The following is a 26,606-nucleotide window of genomic DNA, read 5'->3' on the forward strand; positions in this document are numbered from 1 at the left end:
ACTTTGTTCGACCTTTTCCGGGACTTCTTTTTAGCTTTTTCCCGATAATTGAAAGTGAAATTTCGGAACTGAAGCGAGCCGGCAAGTAGCAACAGAAGAATCAAACAAAGGTTTGTAAACATACCAGGCGCCGTAATTTACGTTATTAAAACGTGAGCAGATACGAAAATCCTCAAAGGAAAAACAAAATAAACATTCCGAGTTTTAAAGATTTTCATGGCCAGTTAGATTGCAATCTTACGTACGGTAATAAAAATCAAACACGGCTAACACTCGTATAGTATATAAAGTTCAGTGTTCAAAAACAAAACAGAACAAAACAGAAATGATGAAAAATATAACCAAACTGGCATAATTGTTAAAATTCATACTAATCATGACGGTGTCTGAGCGAATATGATCAGGCCGAAGTTCATCGCGGCTCGCTCATCATGGCGATCTCCGGTCATCACAGTAAAGCAAGCCTCAGAAACTACATCGGCCGCCCTCCGAGTGAAAAAATAAGAGCTTGCTCTGATATCCTTTCCGACACGTTGAGTGGCAATTCACATCAGTCACTGCAGCCGAGTTTTGCGGCTCGACTACGTCTCGTGTTTCTCCCTACACTTCTTTCGTGTTCTAGCCACTTCCTGCGTGCTTTATAACAAAACAGAGCACAGTCAAGGCTTCTCTATTTGTTAAATATATATATATATAGAGGGAGTCTGCGAGTCGATTTTCGCGTGGAACACTGCTCAATACGTTGAAGCAGAGCGGAATAAATATTTTAAGAAGAAAAAAGGACGCAACTACATTTTCGACGAATTCTGTAAACTTTTGCGTCGAATCTAAATCGCCGTTTCATTGTCTTCTCACCGATTATTTGCCCTCGGTCCCTGAGTATTAGCCTGCGCCCGAGTATAGAGTGGGATCCGGGTGGAGGAATCCGAAGATAGTATTTTTGGACCTTTTTTGTTATATTCTTCTTGAGGAAATGAGAGAATCATTATTTTCTTGTTTTCTTGCAGTACTAAAGTAAGGACTCGTCTGTATGACTTATGTCGTTACGAAGGGGGGCGGAATCGACGGCAGAGTGAATACGCTACATCTGTCACGTGACTCAAAGGGCCAAGGGTCTAATATTACTGTGTTGTGTAACGCAGCATTGAGGGTGGAATCCTATTCAATGACTTACAGCATGGCGCTATCGAAACACTCTTCTGATATTGAGGTACGCCTTGACAGTTTTTGATCATAAAAATGACATTCTCTACGTAGGAACTTTCTCTCTTCCTTGGTTTCGCCTTGGACCATGTGACGCACCATTCTTATGAAAGGAGCAGTTACGACTTCGAAGTGGGACTCAATATCACTTTATCTCTTATTAATTTGATCGTGATTTTGTTGTTCGTGGTTTTATTGTTACCAATTTTCATTAAGTGAGGCATGACTACTCGAATAACTAAGCTTGAAAGAGAGAACGGCGTGCTGGTCATAAGATAGAATTGGGGCGTAAGATAGAATAGTATGTATTGTCTGTAACTTGAACACTCGATGTTATAAGCTAGTTAGTCGAAGAAGCATATTTTGGGTAATTATTCGTCAGCTGGAATCGTTGAGGTGAGTACAATAGTTGTAAGTCTCGCGCAATTTAGTTCTTAGCGTAGCTGTAGAGTAGTTGTGTAACTGTTTGAACGCGCGATTTTTATACTTTGTAGTACCTATTTACTGAGGGGGAGGACTGGACGGGAGGTCCGTAAGTCATGACCGAGCGCTAGATATATTATTTTGGCCCTTTCTCTCAGTCAATCATACAAAATTGACGATCATTACAAACTTAACAATCATTGCAAATTGTATCCAAAGCACGGCCATGCCTCTACACCTCGCGAACTCAGAAAGTTGTCCATTGTAAATTAGGGGATATGTTCTGAGATTGTTCGAAGTGAAACTTAGCACACAAAATCCTCATACTGATGAATCAAATCTACAGTTAATTTGAGAAACAGGAAGTCATCTGTCAAATTTATATTGAAAACTGTAACAGTTGCATAAGAACCCAGCAGTATATATATGACATGAACTGTCCACAACACAGCCATGATCCATAAACTGTCCCATCACTCTTTTCAATGACGCTGTCCTGTAAGTGTTCAATTAGAGCATCACCAATCACAATTGAGAATTTTGTTTGATTATTATAGTTAATTCCCCCTATACTTCATTGCCCACCCAAACTGAACAACATCTTCATCAAAAAGTAGCCTGTGCACATTTTAAAACAAAATAATGCCATTATCATTGGTGAAGACCTGCAAGTGCTGTGAATTGTGATTTTCCTTAAAATGAGCCCAGTGATACCTTTTTTTTTTCTTCACAATTTTGATGAGAGTTTTGTTTTTATACAGAAATACCTTATAAACTGAAACTCATTGTTGCATTGTTAGCAATGACTTAGATTGATATTACCTGGCCCATTTATCATAACAGAACCTACTTGCCCTCAATCCCAAGACAAAGCCACATGCAAGTTTGGTTTCTACATCAACAACTAAGTCCAACAGAAAATTTTGGAAGAGGAATCAGGAAAAGGGCTGTTCTGTAAGTGGCAGGTCTATGTTAATATACGCATTTGACGGTTAGCACAAAAAATCATTCTTAAGATTATTAGTGGAACCTCACTGCAAATGCCATAGTTGCTTCCTCTTAGATGATTCTTGAAATGTTTAATAGTGATAATTTTCTTAGCAATTTCACCTATACTTGGAAAGCTACATTAATTGTGCAACAGGATATAATGTTTAGTTAGTAATGGAATGCTTGATAATCATCCATTGCTCAGGTTTTCTGTACCTAATTTTGTTGTTATGTACATTGTACTTTACATTGATGCATATTATACTTTTTGCAATCCATTGCTTTCAATTGCAATATTGTGTGGCTGATGCTTGTGGCCAATATAACACAGACTTGGATTAGCTAAGTGCCAGGGCAAAAAGAGCATCACATTTCCACACTGCTCATAAGCTGATTATGGTCTTTCCTTATAAAAACCGGAAAGATGACTTATATGAGTACATGTACTGAAAATTAAAGAAAGCAGCTACACATGTGGGACACAATGGAAAAAGGAAGCAGCTAAGAGTACATTGATTCAGAAGTATTTACCTTGGAGAAAAAATAACAACTCTGACAAGAAAACCCTGAGTTTAATAGGTAACCATCCAAAATAATTTTTTTGTGGGTCAACATGCACAGGTAGAGGTTTCAGAAAAGTTTGTGTAACCTTCATCATCTTTTCTGGATGTTATTTGCAAAGTTTTTGAGCTATCGGTGGTGAGAACAACCTGGTGTGCTAAGTTAATGCATTTTTAACAAAGAGGAACCAAGGGCAAAAATTCTTTCAACATTCTTCTGATTAAGAAATTTATTTAATACATTTCTTGAACTCAATTTGATAGATTCCATTGCATGGCAGAAATATATAGCTATTATTACAAAAATTCAAAGTTTACTGAGTTGTATGTGTAGCCAAGTCAAAAAAGCACAGGCAGATTTGTCATACATCCATAGCAGAAGACAAAAAAAGATAATTATTTGTAAGATTCCAAAAATTGCACATGATAACCCTGTTATTAAGTAGTTAATAATACTATGCCTATGGTATTAATAAAGGTGGGATTGTTTACTTAATTTACTCTCCAAAGACAATCTGACTAACTGTCCAAACATTAAATCAGTAACTAAATAGGGTCATTTTACTTTTTGATCATGTTTTTTGATTGATCATTTAGAGTTGTGAAAGTCTTGTGAACAACTTTGATGATGTCAAACATACAACTTTGAGTGAAAGGGCAGCTTTAAGGGAGGCAGCAAGGTATCTTAAAGGTTATTTTTTGTACTTGTTGTATACTTATATATATTTGACTGTGTAACTGAATTTTGTATTGTGCTAAGATATTTAATATGAGTTGTTATGGGTATCAATATCATTTATTAAGTTGCTCATTTATTTCAGCAACCTTGATTTCCATTGTTTGGGCTGTTGGTTGATACGCTCCTACCAACTACTGTTAGTGGCTCTTTTTTTTTTTGATACTGAACTTTTGCCAAAGGAGTATTTAAAATGCCTTTCAAAGTGGTAAGATTCCTTCCCCGAATAACTAACCAATTTTATTTGTAGTGATAATTCCATTTCGATATAGGGTTTCTATACCTAGTGTTAAGCTAGTTAAAAAATGATTAAATGTTCATTCATCATTCTTAGGTGATTGTTCAGAGTGAATGCTTTTTTTACAGATGTCTCAAGTGTGCCGATGCTCCTTGCCAGAAGAGTTGTCCAACACAGTTGGATATCAAGTCATTTATCACCAGCATTGCCAATAAGGTATAAGCATTTCTTGCTTAGTGAAACCTACCAACTGACATTTCTTTTTAATGTTCTGGAATGGTTACAAAGTGTTACAAATGAAAACTTTTGAAAATGAAAATGTTTTGGTCAGACTGATGAGCAGCAAAATGCAATCATGGCTTCTCTCTTTAGTTGCTAATTGTAAATAAGTAGCAGATCATGATGTGGCTCTATTAGGGTTGTTCCCACTTGGATTGTTCTCATTGTTGATGTTTAATAGAACTATTATGGAGCAGCAAAGGCGATCTTGAGTGATAATCCCCTTGGTCTGACCTGTGGTATGGTATGCCCTACAAGTGACCTTTGTGTAGGGGGCTGTAATTTGTATGCCTCTGAGGAGGGACCCATTAACATTGGTGGCTTGCAGCAGTTTGCTACAGAGGTAACTTAAGATTTACTTTAGATTTAGCTATACTGAGCTGCTAAGAGAACTCATAAACCATCTTGATTTTTAAAATTAGGAAATGTTTTCAAGTCTTGTTCTGGTCATTTTCACCTCCCAGCTTGAAAGGTATGAGGTGGGATCCTACCAAACCCACCTGGGATTTTGGAACATCCACGGTGGAATTTTGCATAAATATTCAGGCTGGAACCCATAAATTCCACCTGCAACTCCAGATGGGATTCTGCCTAAATTTTCATGTGAGATCCCATCAATCCCACAGGCAGTGTCAAAATTAGTTGACACATTATGTTTTGAGAGTTCCATTTATGTGTAGAATAACACACCTGTTTCTTCCACACTTATAATGATCAACAAGACCCACCTCTCCTATTCAATGTTGGCTAAAAGTTCATGGAACCATGGTACAAAATTGTTTTTGGGGGGAAGGGTGTGAATAGATTAACTTAACAAGGGCAAAAGAGATCAATCGAAGTAAATGGGGGTTGACAAGATCAAAGTGACAACATGCCAACTATAGGTGCAACCCCAGATGTGATTGCATTTCACCTGCCATACAGTACCAGATAGGATCCTGCCTCACCCCCTTATATAATCCAGGGTGGAATCCTGCCTCAGCCCCCATACAATCCAATTTGAGATCTCAAAAATATCACCAAACTGTGATAGGATCCCTACAATCCTAGGTGGGATCCTTCCTTCCTCACTTGGGATCCCATCTTACATCCCATGTTACAGTCTTCAGGTGGGATCCCAGCTGGGAATATTAAGCATCCTATACAAAATCCAAGTTAATAGGGAGCTTATGAATTGATGACTTCTTTCTCGACGATGACTTAATGTGATGTCATTGACTTTGTCATTGCCATTTGTCATTACGCACCAAATTTAGCTTACGAGTTGTGGACATCGACGTGGAGATTCTCCACCAAATTTAAGTCACGGACTGACTTTTTTTATTTAGAAATAGTTTTATGAACGTGTTGATTAAAATGTCAAACTTCAGAGAGAACAGACAGTGCATCACATATGCCTACAGAAAAGGATTTATCAACAACAGGCAGTGTGTTTTGCTGTATGATGCCAATACTTCAAAAAACCTGGACTTTCCATATTGGAAGTATGATCAATTTGATTTGGATGAGCTGGGAAATGACCAGTGCAAAGCTGAATTCCAATTTTACAAAAATGACATTTTCAAACTTGCTGAATATCTTCAATTACCAGATGAGATTGTTACTTACAATAGTTGGATCAGCTCCTGCTTTATGTATCTATCTCAAGCGCTTTATGTATCCTTGCCATTATGGGAACATGGTTTCTCACCTTGCTAGACCTGTTCCAGAGCTTTGTATTATTACAAACCACATGATTGACTGGATCTATAACTGATGGCATCACTTACTCTCAAGATATAATCATGACCTGCTTTCCCGGGCAAATCTTATGTTTTAAGCTGATGCGATATATCGATCAGGCAAAGCTTTGGAAAACTACAGGGGTTTATTGATGGAACAGTGCGGCCAGTGTGTAGGCCAGGAGAAAATCAGAGAGCCATTTTTAATGGACAAAAAAGAATACATTCCATAAAATTCCAATCAGGAGGGTTGCCTAATTGGCTGGTTGGTCATTTATATGGTTCAGTAGAAGGAAAATGTCATGACAGTGGTATGCTGACCTCGTCTGGGCTTTTACAGGACCTGCAAAGATTTTCTAATTCACCAGTTACTGGTTTACCCATGTGTGTGTAGGGTGACCCAGCATACCCTCTTAGAGCACACTTACAGGGACCTTACAAGGGAGAAGTGTTGACACTACATCAACAAGAATTCAACAAATCTATGAGCAGTGCCTGCGTTTCAGTTGAATGGGTTTTTAATGATGTAATCAACTGTTTCAAATTTTTGGATTTTAAAAAGAACCTTAAAGTTGGTTTAAGTGCTGCGGGTAAAATGTACATAGTTCATGCCCTGATGCAAAATGCCCACACTATTTTTTATGGTTCTGTTACCTCAGAGTACTTTGGTATCAATCCACCAGCTTTAGATGACTATTTCATCTAACTATTAGAACGATAAAACGTGAAAGGGATTACACAAGCAAGGATATACATCAGGATACATTTCAAAATCAAAACATTTCATGATTCATCAAATTTTGGACATTAGAAAGCATTGATGAATAACAGCTGTGTAAAAATTCCAGTAGAGATGGTAAAAAAACCCTCTCGTCATCAGAAGCAAGCTTGCACAATTTTTTTTAATACTTGTTGGAAGTTAAATAGGTTGAACTTAGGCGGCAAAGCAAAAATCTAGCTTTGTATGTATAATAAAAACAACAAAAAATCAACCTGGTGAATTCAATGTCCCTTTTTCAAGAGTTCAAGTAGTGCTTGGCTACATGTATGTTGTTGTTGTTGCTGCATAAACATTTGACACATCATCTGGAACTGCTCTTGTTGATTTTTCACCTGGTCTTAAAATTGCCTGGACATTTCTTTCTGTTGTTGAAACATCAGGTTTTGTTGTGCCAATGCCCTTTCTTGTTTCTTTCTAAATTCTAGTTCTTCCTTCTTCAGCTCACATTCCTTCTCTGTTGCTCCTCTTAAATAGTCCATCATTTCGTTTGGTGTATGTTTGCTTTTCTTCCGCGGTTGATCATCTCCTGCTCTTTTCTTTGTCTCACCAAGACATTCCCTGGCTTTGTTTCACATTTCTTCAACGGAAGCTTTTTCTTAAGCTGTTTTATCGGAAATTTGGTCGAGGCAATTTCCTCTTTCACGACTTCCAATTTTTTATTTCCACAGTTCAAACAGCATAACCTCTTTTCCCAACAAGAAATTGTGTTCTTTTGTCCATTTCATCACTGAGTTCCTGAAATAGCAGTTAATATCTAATCAAAGACAGTATATTTTAAAGGACTGAAATATCAAACTTAGACATGAGTATTCAATTGACAAAAATTTTCAGTATGTCTGACTGAATCTTTGCATTGCTAGTGCTGCATCTTGTGACTACTTGGAAGCATTGAAAGAACATTTGTTTACTATTCAAAACTAATTTATAGCCAATGAATGGATAAAAACTTAGAACCTTTGAATGAAGAAGACTAGTTTCTTTTACACTTTATCTCTCTTGGTATCTGAATTGACCTTAGAATGCCAATGTCCCTTTTTATTTATTCCCTTACCATGTGTTTGAAGGGCTTGGGTCATTCTTTTTGCAGTTTGACATCTTTCCTATTTGATAAATAAGAACTATGGTGTGAATAACATTCAATGAAGCAAAAAGCTGTTTCAGGGAAGCTCCTGTTAGTATATTTGGAAGGTGTTTGCAGATTGAGTGTTAGATTCAGCAAATATTCCAAACAAAAGGTACCTTTTGATGTGCTGCTACAAAGAGGACTTCAAAACAGCTCTTCTGAAGTAGTTGCCTCCTTCAAGATGATGCATGAAATAATGCCACATCTGGTAGCGCATGTGCATAAACTACTTCTAGTGTTGATACCTCGTCATCCTCTGGGAAGTCATTGATTTGTAAGCTCCCTAATATCCCATGTAGGACTCTTCTCAAATTTCTAATGATGTTGGAAATTTAGAATGGTGTCTATGAATTGAAGAACTTTTGAAATAGGTAAAAGCTAATAGTGCTTCATGTGTAGTCGAAGAGAATTAAATATTTTAAAATGTTTTAAATTGTCTACATGTATCTCACTGAAATATTCCAAAAAATTTAGATGCAAGTGTGTATCGGTATTTAATTTATAAGTTGATCTGAATGAGTCCATCACCCACCTGCACTTAAGTATACTTACACTTAAATAGTTAGTAAATAACTATACAGAATGTAATTAACAGTTTTTTATTAAAATTATGAATAGGGATTTCAATAGAAATCTTTATTTTCACTGTTAGATTTTTAAGAAGATGAGAATTGGACAAGTACGTGATCCTTCAGTGGTTTCTGTTGACCAGCTTCCTGAGAGTTACTACTCTAAGGTGAGCAGTAGTTGTTGGGCAAGTATCCAATGTAAGCTTTTGAAACATTTGTAATAAGGTAATTGATACAACACTATATCAGGAAGGTACTCAAGTTTTGAGTGTTACTCTCTCTGAATATCAATTGGTTTTTAGCTTGGTTTTATTTTATACTCCCCATAGGTGGTGTTAATCGGATGTGGTCCTGCATCAATAAGTTGTGCAACATTTTTGGCTCGTCTTGGTTACACAAACTTGACAGTATTTGAAAAAGAGAATTATATTGGTGGTTTAAGGTATCTAATTACACTTTTATTCAGTATCAATGTGGTCCTTTTTGTGGAAAATGAACAGAACATCTACATGTAGGTCATGGTCTTCTTGATGTACACAGAGTTAAACCTTGTTTGAAGTCATCTACAGTTGCAGGACTAATTTTTTCAGAAGGAGGAGCTAAATTGAATCATTTTGTTGTAAAGATTGAAATCAAACCATTATGTTAAGTTACAGTACATGCAGTCTTTGTGTTGGAGCTGTAATTTATGAGTCTGCAATGTGAAATTCATCCTATTTAAAGGAAATGACAACTTAATTTGTTTTAAAAACCTTAAAGCTGCATTGAGGTCAGACCAAAACTGAATGAATGATATAGCATGACTTATCCAATGGTGAACTACATGCATTTATACTCTTCATTTGTTATGCCATGTTTGAGGGAGATGCTCATGTACTCTCTGGTAAAGTTGTCAAACAGATACATTTACATTTACATGGAGACCACAATTTTCTGGGATAGTATATCTACATAATCATTATATCATTCCTTTGCCCACTCCTCTCAGCTCCTCTACAATATGTGCTTTTTTTTCTGTGATATTGCAACATCAAATTTGGAAACACAGCTGGGCTATTGGTGGCAACCAGCTCTTCATTTTAATTTTTGGCTCTTGATACTTCCCTAGAAGTAGCTTTGTGGATATTGTGTTATGGCAGATTGTAGCTCTAGAGTCTGGTCCAACGTCTTGCAACTTTTGCTACACAAGTAGAAATGGTGCAAGGCAAGGTGCTTGCACCAGCAGACTTGCTTGAAAGATAGTAGGGTAGAATTCATACAGCTGTTTACATCATACTGGATATATTATTATGGGCATCACCAGCATATTGATCACCACCTCTTGAAATATGGAGTAAGTAAGAATTCTCATAGGAATGCTGTACTTGTAATCTGACAGACATACATACATACATTGGCTGCTCTAATCAAACTACTGTGATTTTGTTTCTAAACAGCTCCTCAGAGATTCCACAATACAGGCTTCCATATGATGCAGTTAACTTTGAAGTGGAACTCATGAAGGACCTTGGAGTCAAGGTAACCAATTTTGTTTTTCTTCATGCAAATTGTAAAGCATTTTGTTGTATGCTTTGTTAATAAACTTTAGTCTAAGTAGTAAAGTTTAGATGTCAGAAGTGTCATTGTAGAGTAGGTGGCCTGTTTGTAGACAAAACTTAGGGTGGCTAGTAGCAACAACAGACTGGGGTACTTTGAGTACCCCTTGAAAATGACACACTTACACCTTTGGATACTTGTGCTGCTCTTATGTACCTTAGCTTAAGATTCTAGAATACTCCACTATGAGCTAACTTTGGGAATGTATCCAGCAAATTACATTCAGGGATTTACACACGCTTTGAAAGTGAAGTTGTTAGATGTAACCAAAAAATCTGTTAGGTCATTGTTGAATGGGTAGTCTCATAGAATGTCTTGGAAGGACAGTAGGCAGGCAAAGAAATTTTTCGGTATTATGCATTTTAAATTTCTTGTAAGTTTATTGTTCTTGGTAGGTCTTTACTTTTCTCTGAAAAATTTGGATGTATTTCTTGAACATGATTTTATTTCATGTAACCCATGCATAATTCTGCCAACCCTCTGGTTGCTTAACCTCAGCTATGTTGATATCTCTGAATGATGGTATTTGATATAGATATATGTGGAGATCATGCTTGTCTCCTGAAAAAAAAATGCAAACAAATTTAATCCAACCTTGCTGTTGATATTTCAGATTGAACTTGGTAAAGGTTTAGGTAAAGATGGACTTTCCATCAAAGCTCTCTGGGAAGCAGGGTATGAAAGCATCTTTATTGGTATTGGTAAGATCTCTTCCATCTTTTGATTTTATGACAGTGATTTTTGAGAGACTGTGGATTTTCTGTTTGTTTTACAAAATACTGATTAAGGAGAAGGTAGCTTCTTTGCTGAGTCTGATATGAATATTATCACCTTCACATAGGTTTTAAAATAATCAACTTTTATCGTCTCCAATTTAGAGGTAAACAATTAAAGGTACTCTCTATAAAAATCATCCCACTAGTTGAGTCAAGTTATGTGAATTTGACTGCTGAAAAGCTGGGGGTGATCTCTGTCTAACTTTGTTTATCTATTTATCAAGATGACTTTTGACCGCTGACCTTGAAAAGCTATTTTGATGTGTATTTCCCACAGCTAAACAGATTGCAAGGATGATCAGTAATTTTAGAGTGGATGTACATGTAATAATATGTAGTTTGTGTATATCACATAATGACACAGAATATGTGGTTGCTAACCAGGTCTGCCTCAGCCCAAGCTATCACCAGTGTTTGCTGGGTTAAATGTGCAGAATGGATTCTACACGTCTAAAGATTTCCTACCAGTGGTATCTATGGGAAGCAAGGCTGGTAAATGGACTTAATATCTTGAAAACAGTGTTCTCTGGGAGGAACTTAGCACAGAATTTACTCTCATCGTTAGATATACATTCTGTCTAATGGTTACCTTGCTCTGCTTCCCTATGTAATCAATCTTAGCCAGTCTGTGCACAGCCATTTCCCAACTTCCTTTATGTAGTTAAATGTGCATGTGTGAGAACAAGTGCATGTGTGAGAACAAGTGCACGTGTGAGAACAAGTGCACGCGTGAGAACAAGTGCACGCGTGAGAACAAGTGCACGAGTGAGAACAAGTGCACGTGTGAGAACAAGTGCACGTGTGAGAACAAGTGCACGTGTGAGAACAAGGGCTAAAAACGTCAGTGGCCACTGAGAGGCAGGAAATATGAAATATGAAATATCTGTGGGCTTGGAATAACATACATCCTCGACTCCTCCTCCTTGTCATCACCAATTATCATTCTTGGTGTGGTGTTTTTAAGCTTATCAATAAAGGGCAAAATTACTGAGCGCTGATTGGTTGAGAGAGAGGGCATTTTTTTTCTTAATCGAGGGCATTTTTAGTAATCAAGAGAGGGCATGATTACCTGTTAATGATTGGCTAATCCGTTGCATTGCTAATCCGTTGCTTCCCAGATAAAAATAGACTGCGTGCGTGATTTTCCTTCGTATAAATTTTGCCCTTTATTGATAAACAAGTAATCCCATGAGACCTCGTACTATTAAGGATTAATTGCACTTGAGTTTTCAAAATTTTCCAAATTGCCCTCGTCGCTTCGCGACTCGGGCAATTTTGGAAAATTTTGAAAACTCTCGTGCAATTAATCCTTAATAGTACTTGGCCTCATGTGATTACCTATACAAATCAAACCAGTGAAATTTGAGATTATCATTGGTTACACAAAAGACCCTTCAAACTTAAATTATCTACGGTGTTACACTTCTTTCCCCCCCCTCCCCTCCCTACTTTTATCTGTTCAGCTACTCTGCTTGTACTCATTAAATCCATTGAGGCCCCCAAACTGAAACTAGACTGAAACTGAGTTCAAACTTTGTTGAAGTAAATGTCTCAAATTGTTCAGAAAAGCTTACAAACTGAGGAGGACAAAATGACTTACTGATAGATAACATTATTAAGTTCAAAAGCTTAGATAACGTGAGCTAAGGAGATATGATAGGATTTTAAAAGTCAATGTTTCCTTGTAGGTATGTGTTCCTGTAAGGCAAAACTACCAGAACTCTTTGGACATGTGATTGTCCTTGGGTGTGGAGACACAGCCTTTGACTGTTGTACATCTGCTCTCCGTTGTGGAGCTCGCAAAGTATCAGTCATCTTCAGAAAAGGCTTCACTAACATAAGAGCAGTGCCAGAAGAGGTCAGTTAGGTTATTTTCTTCTTGCTACATGTTATTAGAGGTTAACAAAGGGAAAGTTTGATTGCTTGTCAAACTTTCAACAACTTGCAACTCAAATGATGCAGATAGCATTTTCTAACTACAACTCAAATTTCCCAGATAAAACATAATGAAAGACAAACACATTTTCTTTCAATCAGCTTTACTTTGTATCTTCCACAATTTTGACTGTAACTTGGCTGGTGGTATTTGTCCCATGGAATGCCACTGACAAATTGCTGGTCTACCATGGTTACTTGAAGAAGTGATGGGCATGGCAGAGTGGTGAAGCGAGGGTGGTTCAGGTCTTGTAGAATGCGGTCTATTTGCTCACAGTTATTATCAAATTGCTTTGACGTTGGTGTCTTCACTCAACTTCAATCTGACTGACCCTTTCTTGATCTCAGTTTACAACCTCCTGAAATGGAGAGTATGCTTCTTAAAAAAAATGGTGCAGTTTCTATTCTTCTTTTGGATCCTTTAATTTTATTAAGGAGTTTGAATTCTAACGTGAGGTATAACAATGACCAATGTTGAGCCAAATTCTGCGAATGGATTATTGCAAACATGGTATACATGTACTGTAGTTCTATGTGCATATCAGGACCTCAGGGTGATTGACTTTCTTTACTTACTATAGATGCAACTGGCTGTCGAAGAGAAGTGTGAATTCTTGCCTTTTCTGTCACCAAAAAAGGTTTGGAACTCATCTTGTCTTTTTTCCTTTTTGTAACCTGGTAATTCATTTATTTAAATTTATCTTAAAAATTGAGTTTAAGGTTAATGGTGCCAATTATGTTTGGTATATGAATTTAAGGTTCATGTTAAAGATGGAAAAATCTGCGCTATGGAGTTCAGCAAAACAGAGCAGGTTTGTTTGCAATCTCAACGTCAGTTTTATTGTGTTATGTTTAGATATAATTGTCAATTAACTGTGATCGATGTTTATGATGCCTTTTAATTTAGCTGGACGATGGTTCATGGATTGAAGATGAAGAACAGACTCTAAAGATAAAAGTAAACTTTGTCATTTCAGCGTTTGGTTCCACTCTTGCTGATAACGATGGTAAGGGACTGTTACTGTAGTGAACTCCTTTTTGACCACCTTGCACACTCGTGATAAAATGTTTGATGCAAAATTTATATCCACATGGGTTCTTCATCTATTGATAACAGAGTTCCGTGGTTAGTCGAGGATTCGTGTCTTCTGACAGTAATTTTTTTTCCTTTGGAGGACACAAAGGGGGATATCGCGAAAATGAACGCATTGCATTTATATGTTTCTTAATAGGACTATTTTAACAGAAGAACTGGGCTCCATACTAAATGAATAAATGACTCAATTTCTGAGTAGAGTGGCTCATTACCACTGTGATTCTGTGTTAAGATCTGAGTTGATTCCTTTTTCAATCCTTTTTTCCATTCATGACTGACCTAGATGATGATCCTATTTTGGCCTCAGTCTCCGTGGTCATGTTCTGTTTAGACATTTTTCTCATAGTAATATATTTTGTAGCAAATGCTATTTAGTAAGTAGCAAGCCAGGTTGAATATTGCTCAAAAGGCAGACCGTGATTTGGTGTACCCTTTGAGATTATGATATTTTGATTCTTTTTTGACGCAGTACAGGTCCATTACATTACATTTTATATTCCATTGCTTCAATTTCGCATAAAACATGTGAATACGTGGTGAAGATGCAAGTATTGAATAATTGCAAACATTGAATGATGCTGCAAGAAATTTTCAGTGAACAACATATAGTGTTGTAGATACAGAAGCAGTTCATGTACATTGTGGATTGTAATTGTAACAGTTATCAAAGCCATGGCACCTTTGAAGTTCAGTAAATGGGGACTCCCAGAGGTGGATCCACACACAATGAGTTCGAGTGAGCCTGGAATATTTTGTGGAGGAGACATTGCTGGAGTGGCGAACACAACAGTGGAAAGTGTTAATGATGGAAAGCAAGCTGCCTGGCATATTCACAAGTATTTACAGGTTTGTCCTTTTCTCACAGTAGAATGGACAGAAATGTCCCGATTGATTTATTTTCATGCTATTCGTTAGAGGCTCACTAAAAGCGGTTAATAGCTCTAACGCACGATGATGTCTCTCATTTACTGAAAATTCACCCCAAGCCTCGTTTGTACTAAAATATTGTGCCAAAATATCAGTCTTAAGTTATTTTTATATGAGTTACTTTATTGATGTTTTCATGAGGGTATTCTTTCGATTTCAGTGTTCTAGGAATAATTTCTGATTAACAATCAACAGTCCGCACTTTGAAAGCGAGGCTAGGGGGTGAAATTGTATATTCCTACGTAAATGTGCACAAGACTCATTTATGATAACACGGATTGAAACTTAATAAAGACTGAGGTAAACTCTTTCGCTACTTAGCCTAAGCACAATTATTTGTCTTGACTTCCTGTTCCTCTGTTTTAAGACACTTTTTCTTGAACCTGTGTTCTATCATGCTGTTGTGTACAATCCGAACCCTGGAACAAGCTGGGTACTTTCACTGAATATTTCCATTCCATCTGTCAGCGTATTAACAAATTATTTAACAAATCATTTTGAAATCTGCTACCTCTCAACCCCTTATTGCTACCTAACTGTTACATAATTACATCCTAAATTTTCTTTCAGTACCAGTCTTGTGTAATGAATTTGTCTAAGTGTCATTTACATCATTAATTTTTCTTGTTGTGTTCATGGATACAACCTCGATTAGGTGTTTTCAAATCACCTATTGATGACTGCATACCTTTTAAAAACTGTGAAATTGACAAAATGCAGTGCGCTTGGTAAATGGTAGATGAAGGAAAAACTTTAGACCGCGAGGTTGACTAAGGTTCATAACGCTTCAGGTACGGCTATCATTTCAGCTGACTCTTACCAGGTCAGTGAACTGTAATGATCATTTCAAAGTTTTCCTTCTGGACTTGAGGAACCTCTTTACGTTCACATTCGCAACAAAATTTCATAAATTCATTCATGTGTGTACTCGTTTCGCGGTACGTGATAATTTATCTCTGGCCATTGGAAGCGAAAAAATTTCATAACGCAGTACAGTGCTCGTCCTAAACTCGCTACTCGGCTCTACCATTCTGCGTTCTTGGCTGCCTGCGTGGCAGAATTGATACACTTTCAAGGAATGATATTCCTCGTAGCAGATGTACATAAACTGACTCAGTGTGTCTCGGTAGTATCTCGACGTTTTACGATTTAATTTAGTGGAAACCTTTGTCTTTCTGTGTGTCACGGTTGCTTTCTCTCTCTTTGGATGCTCGTACAAATCAAGACTACTCAAATTTGGTGCGTTCCTTTAGTAAACAGAAACTATATTCTTATTTCTGAATATGATTTACGTACATTGTTTACCTCTCCTTCTAATGTCTATTGTATCAAACCCTGGAGACCATCACTAACCTTTCTTTTAACGGATGAAAGTCTGTCCTTTTGCTTATCAGATGACTTTTTGAACCAGTGTAGATTCTCTCACGTTACTAGATGAATTGTAACAACATAATTGAACTGTTGTCACAGGCACTATACGGCCTACCAGTACCAAAGGAGCCATGTTTGCCGAAGTTCTACACTCCTATAGATGAAGTAGACCTCAGTATAGACATATGTGGATTAAAGTTTGTTAATCCATTTGGCTTAGCAAGTGCACCTCCAACTACCAGTGCTGCCATGATCAGACGAGGATTTGAAGCTGGCTGGGGATTTGCCGTAACGAAGACTTTTGCACTTGACAAGGTAATAAAAGATTTGCGCGCCCTTAGTCATCATCTGATTGTCGCAGGTTATATCACCAGCGTTAACGTCGAAAAAAACAGAACATGAAATTGAAAATGTTTGGCAAGAATAGTTGGACTTGTCGTTGACATTTGCTTTCAAGTTTTCACTAAGTGTAAACTTGAAAGCACTTTGTAAACTTGAAAGCACTGTCGCTATCGAAGGAGACGTAATAAGACTGGCAGATAGTTCTGTGGGAAGAAAATTAATTGTTTTCGTTAAATAACATTATCCGATCTGAGAGGAAGTCAGAATCCCAATATTTAGAAAGATACTGTCATGGAAAAAACTGTAGCCATATTGCACCTGCTTACGTAGCTATGCAAATTTCTAATCTTTCCGCTTGTGTTTAAGGATGTTTTGTTGTTGTTTTTCCAATATAGGACATTGTAACTAACGTGTCACCTCGCATAGTGCGCGGAACAACCTCAGGTCATCTGTATGGCCCAGGTCAAGGTGCTTTTCTCAACATAGAACTCATCAGTGAAAAGACAGCAGCTTATTGGTGTCGCTCTGTGACAGAGCTCAAGAAAGATTTTCCCGACAAGGTTTGTGTTATTTGTAAGCGGATATATTTTTTTACTGATAACTGGTTCACAGAGATATTAATTTAGGTTAAAGTTAAAACCTTGTTCATAGGGGATAGAATATGTGGCTGTTTGTAAAAAGTACCCATTTACACCCCTTTGCAGTGTTGTTTGAACAAATTTTATCCGATGAAAACAAAGAAGTTTTTAATTAAGTGATATCGAAACTGTGAAAGGTCGAATGGGGGTCTTAATCGGATGTTCCCACCATTTTCCCAATAATTCTAGTATGGCTGTAGTTGTCAGTTATGGCTTCAACGCTTGAAAACAACACATTTAAGTATTTTTAATTTTAAAGTTTTTTGGTGGAAACACGAAATTCCAAATTTTACATTGTTTGCAAAAGAAATTTATTATGCTCTGAAAACTGAAATGGAGAAATGACAGAAGCTGATTTAAGTTGATAAATTTGTCCGGAGATGGTTTTACGTCATAAGTATTTCGTTCATGAAAATATGATTCATAATTTCTATTGTAGGATAATAAAGTTAAGACTCTCATTTTTGTCTTGCCAGATCGTAATTGCCAGCATTATGTGTGGATATTCCAAGGAAGACTGGACTGAATTGGCTAAAATGGCCGAGGTAATTTAATTTGTCTGAAAAATTAAAATCTACTCGCCAAGGTCTTGTGTAACAAACAAGGTATAGAATCCATTAGTAACTTGGAGAAAAACAAAATTAATGTGGTGAAAACTAATTTCTCATCCAGTCAAAAGTGTTAATGACAAAAATTCTCAGTAAACAAAATCCTATCAAACTAGTAAACCAGTCTGCGAATGCCCCACTGTTTTTGACTAAAGGAATTAGAAACCAAAATGTCGCCTGAAAAACAGAACAGCCGTTGTTGCTTGAAATTTTATTCTGATTTCGAAAATAAAGTAATTCAAAGAGCATTTTATTGTTATCATTGTTATGACAAGTGTCAGTCCAAACCCAGTAACAACTGAGTCTATCATGACTTTAATTCTCATATGAAATCATGTTCTGTTAAAGTTAAATGTTTAGTTTAGAAAGGTTCAACTTAAGCAAATTGTTACACCTGGATCATTTGTTAAATGATTCTCTTACAGGATTCAGGAGCAGATGCACTAGAATTAAACTTATCATGTCCACATGGAATGGGAGAGAGAGGCATGGGTCTAGCTTGTGGTCAGGTGTGGGTGGCTCTCCTTGCATTTTCCGTTATATTCAACCAACCGAACCATATTAGTCTCGCACGTTATGTTACATTGGGAAAATATTTCCATTTGGGTGCATTTATTTAGCATAGTCGTTTGTTTTTCTTTTCTTTTTTTTTTTTTTTTTTTGCAGATTAACTAAAGTTTAGGGTATTTCAGAAAGCATCGATGGAGATAAAATAGGGTGGAAATTTTAAAGGAGTTTTTGGCAGTTCAGATTGCGATTTTTTGAAAAAGGTTCTAAAAGAAAACGTTTGTGGTTTTGTGGCAATTTCATGTTAAGGATTTTCCCGACCAGTGTGAAAGAAAAGAGCTTTGACAAGCAGACTGAGTTGTCTAGTTTGCAACATGTACATTTTCCATGTTGAACTGCGCTTGTTGTCGCCAATTTTGACAAATATTTGCCAACATATTTGAACGTTATCGATGTTTTCAGTCTTCATTATAAGTAATTTTGTGATCTTAAATCGTATGATGTAAAACGACGCAGATGCCAGCAGTAGTTCTTAGATTATCTTTCAGGTATACAGTAAAGGTAAAAATTGTATTCACTATGAAGGTTGTTGCAGTCAAATTTTACGTTATAATTATTGTTCATCGACTGTTCTTTCAGCGATGCAAAGTTTAAAATGAAGCTGATTTAAATTCCATTTCCTTTACCGACTATAAATTTGCAACGGCTGTTTGGTCTTCTCATCTGCTATGGCATTTTTATCCCATACGTAATAGCTTGTTATTTGTCGGCTCATTTCACCTTTTTGTTCCTGACGTTTGCATGTAGAAAAAGTAATCGAATTTATTATTTTTACAGGACCCAGAATTAGTCCGAAACATTTGCCGATGGATACGAAGTGCCATTAAAATTCCATTTTTCGCAAAATTAACCCCAAATGTCACGGATATCGTAAACATTGCCAGAGCTGCCAAAGAAGGTATGATTTGTCTTAAAGTTGGTTGGAAGTGGAATAGATGAAGTGTTTTCTCTTTTCTTCCAACTTAAGTGATCCTGGGGGCCATTCTTACCTACTTACCCGTAAGATATTTATGCTTATCCCTTCCATTGGTTAGAGTCCTTGGAAAGATGAAAGGATATGTAATAATGAAAATCAGTTACGGCATAGTGAACACTTCTTCCCAACTAGTGCCGGATTTTGTCGTGGACAAGCGTGTCATCGAACCTACTTCAGCGTCCTTTGAACTAGTGAATCTCCAGGAAGTAACTGAAAAACTATAGGCCTTAAAAACATTGAAAGCTCAAAATTCGTAGATAAAAGAGAAAGAAAGAGAGTGCTTTTTAATGAGGTGTACAGTTTATCCGCTGTTTTTTTTTCGTTGCGTATTGAAGGGGACTGGGACTCACCATGGTCTCTCAATTTTTCTGCATTTCTTCCCTTTCGGGAAATACCACCCACGTGCAAAATGGCAGCATAACAAAGTATGGCAGGTTACTTCGAAGCGCCGAAAAAACTGAAAGTAAAAGCTGACTGAACTGAAGGGAATCATGAGACTTAAAACTAATCGGACTCGAAGACACGAGTTAGAATGTTTCAAAATTCTTGGAAAGAAAGTTTCACAAGGACGAAATGTACTGTTATGTATGTAGGAGGTTTTCCTGCTCTGGCTGATGAAAGAAGTTCTTTGTACATTGGTTGTGCATCTGGTGGGAAATGAAACCAATTAAAGGAAATAAGACCAAAAATCCAACCGATTGAGTTTTTATTTTAATATATCCCTCATTAGTTTTTTTGGAATTGAACCAAGGAGAAGTGGAATTCAAAAATATTTTCTTATCCTGTGACGTCTTACTCATACAATGATAAATTAGTAATTAGAGTGATTGTTCGAAGTTTTTGTTTTTAGCAACGCAAAGTTTGAAATATAAATTTAAACAATTGAGAACATTGTAAGGATGAGTACAAGGGACTCGTTGCTGTGTACGGCTATTGACAAAAAAGTGTTCGCTCTGCTCTGTCTTGACCACAACTAAATAAACTAGAGCTTAATAATTTTGCTTTTTCACAAAGATCATGATAGCGAGAACTGCTACCTTAAACTTCTTCGTTAGCCACAATTTACTTAGAAAGACTAAAAAATGCTTTAATGAGTTTACTGACCTCCTGTTCTCTTAGGATAAGCTGAATAAAGGGCAACCGTGAATATGTCACAAGAGGACACCTTTTTTAACATACAAGTTTGCCTTAATTAATTACATAATTTATTTAGATACGTTACCGTACCTTCCGTACCTTACCTTGACCCTCCATGTAGAAGCTTGATGGAAACCTTTAGGACTTTCAAGGACTCGTGGAATTCCAGTATGAAGTGAAAAGCTTCATTATTGTTTCAGGTTGTGCTGATGGAGTGACTGCTACTAACACAGTGTCTGGCTTGATGGGCCTGCGTCCGAACAGTGCTGCATGGCCAGCAGTCGGAAAAGAACAAAAAACTACTTATGGAGGTGTGTCCGGCAATGCAATTCGACCCATTGCATTACGAGCTGTATCTGCAATTGGCAGAGCCCTTCCTGGTTTTCCAATCTTAGCTACTGGGGGAGTGGATAGTGCCGAAGCAGCGCTACAATTTCTTCATTGCGGAGCATCTGCTGTTCAGGTGAAATGCTCATCCTTGTGCTTTGTGGATTAAAAGTGTGTAACAAGTTAACTTGGAAAATTTAGGGCTGTTTAGTAAGAAAAATCGACTGTTGAACTTAATGAATCCTTTTTGTTTTTTAAAGGAGTGAAATAGGGCTTTCTTAGTTGCTTACATAATAACCTAAGTACGAAACTGGCCTCAAAACTTATAAGATCAAAGGAAAGGAAAGATAACATAGCCCAACGTCATTTAGTGGCATTCGTATTTCGTGATAACTGAGTATTGCGTGTTCACAAGTTTGTTTTCCTCGTTAAAGAATATTTACCTTCATAATCTTACCTCTCTTTCGATAGACTTTTATGTACAAAAATTTACCCTGAAGACAAGTGAAATTTGCTTCGAAATATTTGGAAGTAGAAGAGTAGAATAGAGAACAGCGTCCGTCTCGAATTTGATGAACTACGCTGCCATGATGGATTGTCTAGTGGAGATGTCATGTGATGGTCATGGTCGGCAAAGCCCCCGTTTTCTACCAATTTGTAATTTGTTATTTTCTATTCAGGTATCGAGTGCTGTACAAAACCAAGACTTCACCCTAATTGACGATTACACGACTGGTTTGAGGTGCTTGCTTTATCTTCAAACTGTTCAAGAACTCTCTACATGGAATGGCCAAAGTCCTCCTACACCCAAACACCAAAAAGGCAAAACTGTTCCTAAAATAGCTGAGCTTGTGGGAAAGGTCAGACAACATGACTTAACGTACTGTTTTATGGATTGGTGGTCTTAGATTGATTGAGAATTCTAAAAGTTGCCCTATGAATTACTCACCTTTTCATGCAAGGGAGGGGTCAGTGGGGTGGTCGGAGGGGTTGGTGTGAGTCATCGCTTTTGTGCCTTAGTAAGGTGTAGATCTATGTCGATTGGATGATTGATCGTCGCTTTTTTCTGAATGTTATATGTAGCTTTATAATGGAACTCTATAGAAACTTCTTTTATGTGCGTTCCCGCTGCCGCTACTACCGTTCTGTTTATTATTATTATTATTATTATTATTATTATTATTATTATTATTATTATTATTATTATCTTGGTGCTTAGCAGTCGAGTTCGTAGAAATGTAAGCTAGAGACATAGCTGGCAAAACGGCAACCGTCCATACAGCTTTGGTAGATCTAAGATTGTTTCTAAAAATCGTAATTTATCCAAATATATCCTAACTAATATACCCAAACTAAAACGACCAGTACATCCGGGAACCGAGCGGCATATTTTTTTCGTATGTGACACGAATGGCGATACGAATGACGTCACAATCCCCGTCTCGGTTTGTTTGTTGTTTAGAAAATTAAATGGCGGCAAGATTTGATGTGGTAAGTGACGATGAAATAAATGCATTTTCCGAACAACTAGAGATCGAGAACACCACAATAAACAATGACATCACATGACCAAGGACACCACAATGAATCATTTTAAAGGAAATTCTCGAAAGTTGTGACGAGACAGAGGTAAATTTTTGTTCTATGCGTGCTGAACAGCCTTCAAAGGTTCGAAGTGAAAAGAGGCTGACAATTTACAGTATCTGATGATCAAGTCAGAGTCAGCAGTCGAATTTTCATTTAGCTGTAAAACCAGTTCACATGTATTTTTGGCCTAATTGACGGTGTTTTTTGTAAAACTTTTATAATTTGGACACCGGGTATTTTGTTAGTATACCCAATATTTGTATTAAAGCCTGCTAGAGATATTTATTCAGGGAATTTCTATCTTAACAGTCCCTTCCTAGTTTTGGACCATTCCTTCAGGAAAGAAATGCTGTTGTTGCGAGGTATAAAGAAAACATTGACCTATTGGGTAAAGAATTTGAGCCCGAGGAAGTCAGGCCAGCTTTTAAACCGGACAAACCTGCTCTACCACTCAAGGTAACTTGAATACTGAATGTTCACCATAGAGGGCACAGTTTGAACATTCAGTGGATAGAGAGGAATCTATTTTGAAATACCTTCAGTGAATTCATGTAATTATCTTTCGTTCTGTGTCTATAAAGTAGAAATTTCTGGTATGAATTCATTTCTTTTAGCATCTGCATTTTACTTTGGCAGGATGTAGTTGGCGCGGCTTTGGACCGAATTGGCTCCTATGGTGACCTGGATAACAGGCAACAAGTTGTTGCTGTAATTGACGAAGATTTATGTATAAACTGTGGCAAATGCTACATGACTTGTAATGACTGTGGCTATCAGGCCATCACCTTTGATGCTCAAACACATCTTCCGCATGTTACTGACGACTGTACTGGCTGTACATTGTGTTTTTCTGTTTGCCCAGTTATCGGTAAGACTTCGTCAGATACTTTAATATCAGACCTCTCATGTAGGCTGTCTGCTTCCAATGTGTTGGGTTTTTTCCCCCTACTTAACATTTCAGTTTTTCCCCCTACCAAGCATTTCAGTTGGAAGGAGGCTGAAGGCGACCTAGTTAAAATACAAACCCTGTCGGTATTCGGATAGGTATTAATCTGTTATCATGCTAGTTTCTTGTCTCTATCGTAGCAAGGACAACTTAACCCTTCGCCCTCCGGCCTCAAAGGTGAAATTGACATTTATAAACTTTAAAATTGATTGATGCTTACTGAAAATATTGATGTCAATGAATGATGGTTGATGTCAATTATTTTGAGAATTTAATCGATGATGGCTGTTTTCTTGCAGATTGTATCAAGATGGTTCCGAGGGGAGGTCCTTACAAGCCAAGCCGTGGTGTTCCGCTGGCTGTTATTGGAGAGGCATAAATTAAATTCAATCAGCAGTCGTACTGACTGCTGAACTTTTGGCAGTCTACATCAATCATCAGACATTTTAGAGTGTACCGAGTACTTTCTCCACAGGGAACACTCTTTTTTTTCTTTTTGTGGTCTTAAATCCGTTATGATTATTTAACTTGAGAAGGGTTGGGAATTGGACGATAATTATTTGTTTCATTCTGTTATCCTTTTTATGTTTTTGTGCCTTAGGGGAGCTTACCTTTTATACAACTACGATGATGCTAGAGATGATACTAGTGATATCGAACAGGTGATACGCAAAATCAGTGATGACTGTGTGCTCAAGAATCGTGATCATGAGCATAGTTATCGATGTTCTCAGTAAATTTCGTTTTGTACTTAATGCAAATAGTAATAAAACTCTCCCTTCAGTATTTGCTACTATTTTTTATTTTTATTTTAAAGTTGCACGTTGTACTTTTGATATTTTGGATTTGTAAAGAGTTATTTAATCATTTCGACTGAGGCACACACAACACCATACAGTTATACAGTTCATACAGTTATGTTCGAAAACTATAAAATTATTTCTGGCCAGAATGCAGTTTTTTGCAACTCTCAATTGCTCAAACGCTGAGGGGCGGATGATGGTCTTAGGGTCTCTGTCAGCAGACTCCGAAACACGTGACCCGAACCCCACACTCTATTACCGTCCTCAAATCCGTTGCGATCATGGCTGATTCTGTTTAGGAGTTTTGAGAAGCATAACCGAACAGAGCGGCAAGAGATGTGCGAAGGAAAAATATAAGAAATAGGTTTCTTAGCTCCTTTTTAAGGTTTTCTTCTCACTTTTACACCTCTACCGCAGGAAAACCGCCAGCTTGTGTAGTCCAAACCTTCAGTGTCGGTTGCGGAAAATGGCCCGAAACAGTCCCGCGTACCCCAAAGAAAAACGAGGGAAATAGAGCAAGGTTTTAAAATAAGGGAAAATACCCAGAGAGAAATTTGGTGTAGAAACACTGGCTTGTCTTTCGACCGTTGCGGATGCCTCTGCAACGTTTACTTAATTTTACTAATTTTGCCATTTAAGGAAAGTATGAAAGTGGAAATGTGATCATCGCAGTAAATTTTCCAATTTAAGCAATTGGAAAGAAGAAGCCTGAAAAAAATCAGGGCTTCAACGGGATTCGAACCCGTGACCTCCGCGATACCGGTGCGATGCTCTACCAACTGAGCTATGAAGCCACACATTGGGAGCGAGGTCAATTTATTGAATTCATATCTTCCCGTGCAGTGAAATGATGTGGAGTTTATATGAAATAATTCATATTTGTACTGCGGTTGTAGATGAAAGTGGAAATGTGATCATCGCAGTAAATTTTCCAATTTAAGCAATTGGAAAGAAGAAGCCTGAAAAAAATCAGGGCTTCAACGGGATTCGAACCCGTGACCTCCGCGATACCGGTGCGATGCTCTACCAACTGAGCTATGAAGCCACACATTGGGAGCGAGGTCAATTTATTGAATTCATATCTTCCTATGCCGCCCGCTGTATCCTATGAAACTAAGATCTTAGTGCGGAACCACATCCGTTTAGTAGGAACACAGTGTGACATAGCCAGATTGTCAAATAAAGAACTTAGAAATAAACAGACGTCCGCCGATTGACGACAGTAATGGATACGAGAAATCTTACTGCTGAAAGAGCTTCGCGTCAAGTGTAGTTTGAATTGTGTGGGAGAAATCATAACTTAAAGTCGAGTAGCGATGACTTGTTTGGGGCGGTTGAGGACACACATGCTATCATTACCACATTTGTGGTATGAGCGATATTTTTATTTTCGGAGAAAAAAAAGATTACGGTTAACCTCGATATATGTGCATCGCATTTATCAAAACATGAGTCGAGTGCACGGCCGTTATTGTGATTTGTTGTCTCGGGCTGTCAGAGCGTCATGGTTTCTTTCAGCTATCGATTTGCTCAGTATGCCAAAAAGTCCTTTATGTTTTTCGTTTCAGCTCATGGATGAGAACAATCTGTTCATTTTATGACGAAGTAAGTAAGACAATCTGAGAAAAACTTAGCCGTACGGAAATGGTGAAGACAAAACTGTCTATGGCCGGGGTGGAGAGAGCTGGGCGGTAAAGTAGAAGATCAAAAAGTGTTTTGGTCACGTTCTGCTTTGTAAAGGCCTGTTTACATGGAGGTGGGGGACCCCAGGGCGGTGAGGTAACCCGCCTAGGCGGGTTGCCCGTACTGCCAGCTAGGGTAACCCTGTCAGCCGGGGTGACAATTTGCCACGTAAACGTCTCAAGGTGGGGTAACCCGCTAAGCCGGGATCGCGTTCATGGCAAAAAGCTCAAAAGCGAAACATCTTTTAAAACTTTTTACATTTCCTAGCCGTCTCATGGCGGAAATCACCAGAAAGCGCAACGGACACACAAGGAGCGTGAAATGTTCACATTTCGGAATATTTAGAGTTGTAAATCGACCATATTTCGTTTCCCAAACTATTCCGTATTAAGTCAACGGTTCTTCGCGTAACCTAACACCGCGTAACACAACGCGCGACGCTTTCATGAATAAATACATATGTGTCCGAGAATCAATCTTTCGTCTTTCTCGAGATGTGAGCTTGGGACGCTTCTGCTTAAACTCCTTAATTGCAAGCGCAACAACAACCTCAAGAAACCTCACTCCAGCACCCCGGGGTTGTAAGATTGTATATAAACGCGTTTTATGTTTCGACCACGGCTAGGCGGGTTACCTAACCTACCTGGCGTCCCTCACCTCCATGTAAA

At 37.7% G+C, this 26,606-nt stretch overlaps 1 protein-coding gene and 2 pseudogenes across 2 annotated transcripts; 2 read left to right on the forward strand and 1 right to left on the reverse strand.

The window, feature by feature from the left end:
• Nucleotides 1–26,606, reverse strand: part of LOC149037628 (uncharacterized) — a 237,911-nt pseudogene that overhangs the window by 129,052 nt on the left and 82,253 nt on the right.
• Nucleotides 1,056–24,238, forward strand: LOC113664131 (dihydropyrimidine dehydrogenase [NADP(+)]). Of its 2 annotated transcripts, none has more exons than XM_027179730.2 (25): nt 1,056–1,210; nt 2,470–2,580; nt 3,774–3,856; nt 4,279–4,366; nt 4,611–4,772; nt 8,707–8,790; nt 8,953–9,065; nt 10,060–10,141; nt 10,833–10,920; nt 11,380–11,487; nt 12,684–12,853; nt 13,512–13,568; nt 13,689–13,742; nt 13,838–13,937; nt 14,688–14,872; nt 16,424–16,639; nt 17,062–17,226; nt 17,781–17,849; nt 18,338–18,421; nt 19,257–19,377; nt 20,793–21,055; nt 21,600–21,779; nt 22,816–22,962; nt 23,143–23,374; nt 23,752–24,238. In XM_027179730.2, the coding sequence occupies exons 1-25, from the start codon at nt 1,166–1,168 to the stop codon at nt 23,829–23,831; spliced, it is 3,087 nt and encodes a 1,028-aa protein (XP_027035531.2). In that variant the 5' UTR covers nt 1,056–1,165; the 3' UTR covers nt 23,832–24,238. The 2 variants fall into 2 exon arrangements, with proteins under 2 accessions (XP_027035531.2, XP_089044015.1); XM_089187889.1 differs by lacking the exon at nt 1,056–1,210 and adding an exon at nt 1,212–1,599.
• LOC149037640 (uncharacterized) lies at nt 4,789–8,694 on the forward strand (annotated as a pseudogene).

The sequence above is a fragment of the Pocillopora damicornis genome, chromosome 11 (assembly GCF_964200805.1).
Source record: "Pocillopora damicornis chromosome 11, jaPocDami1.2, whole genome shotgun sequence".
NCBI lineage: Eukaryota > Metazoa > Cnidaria > Anthozoa > Scleractinia > Pocilloporidae > Pocillopora > Pocillopora damicornis.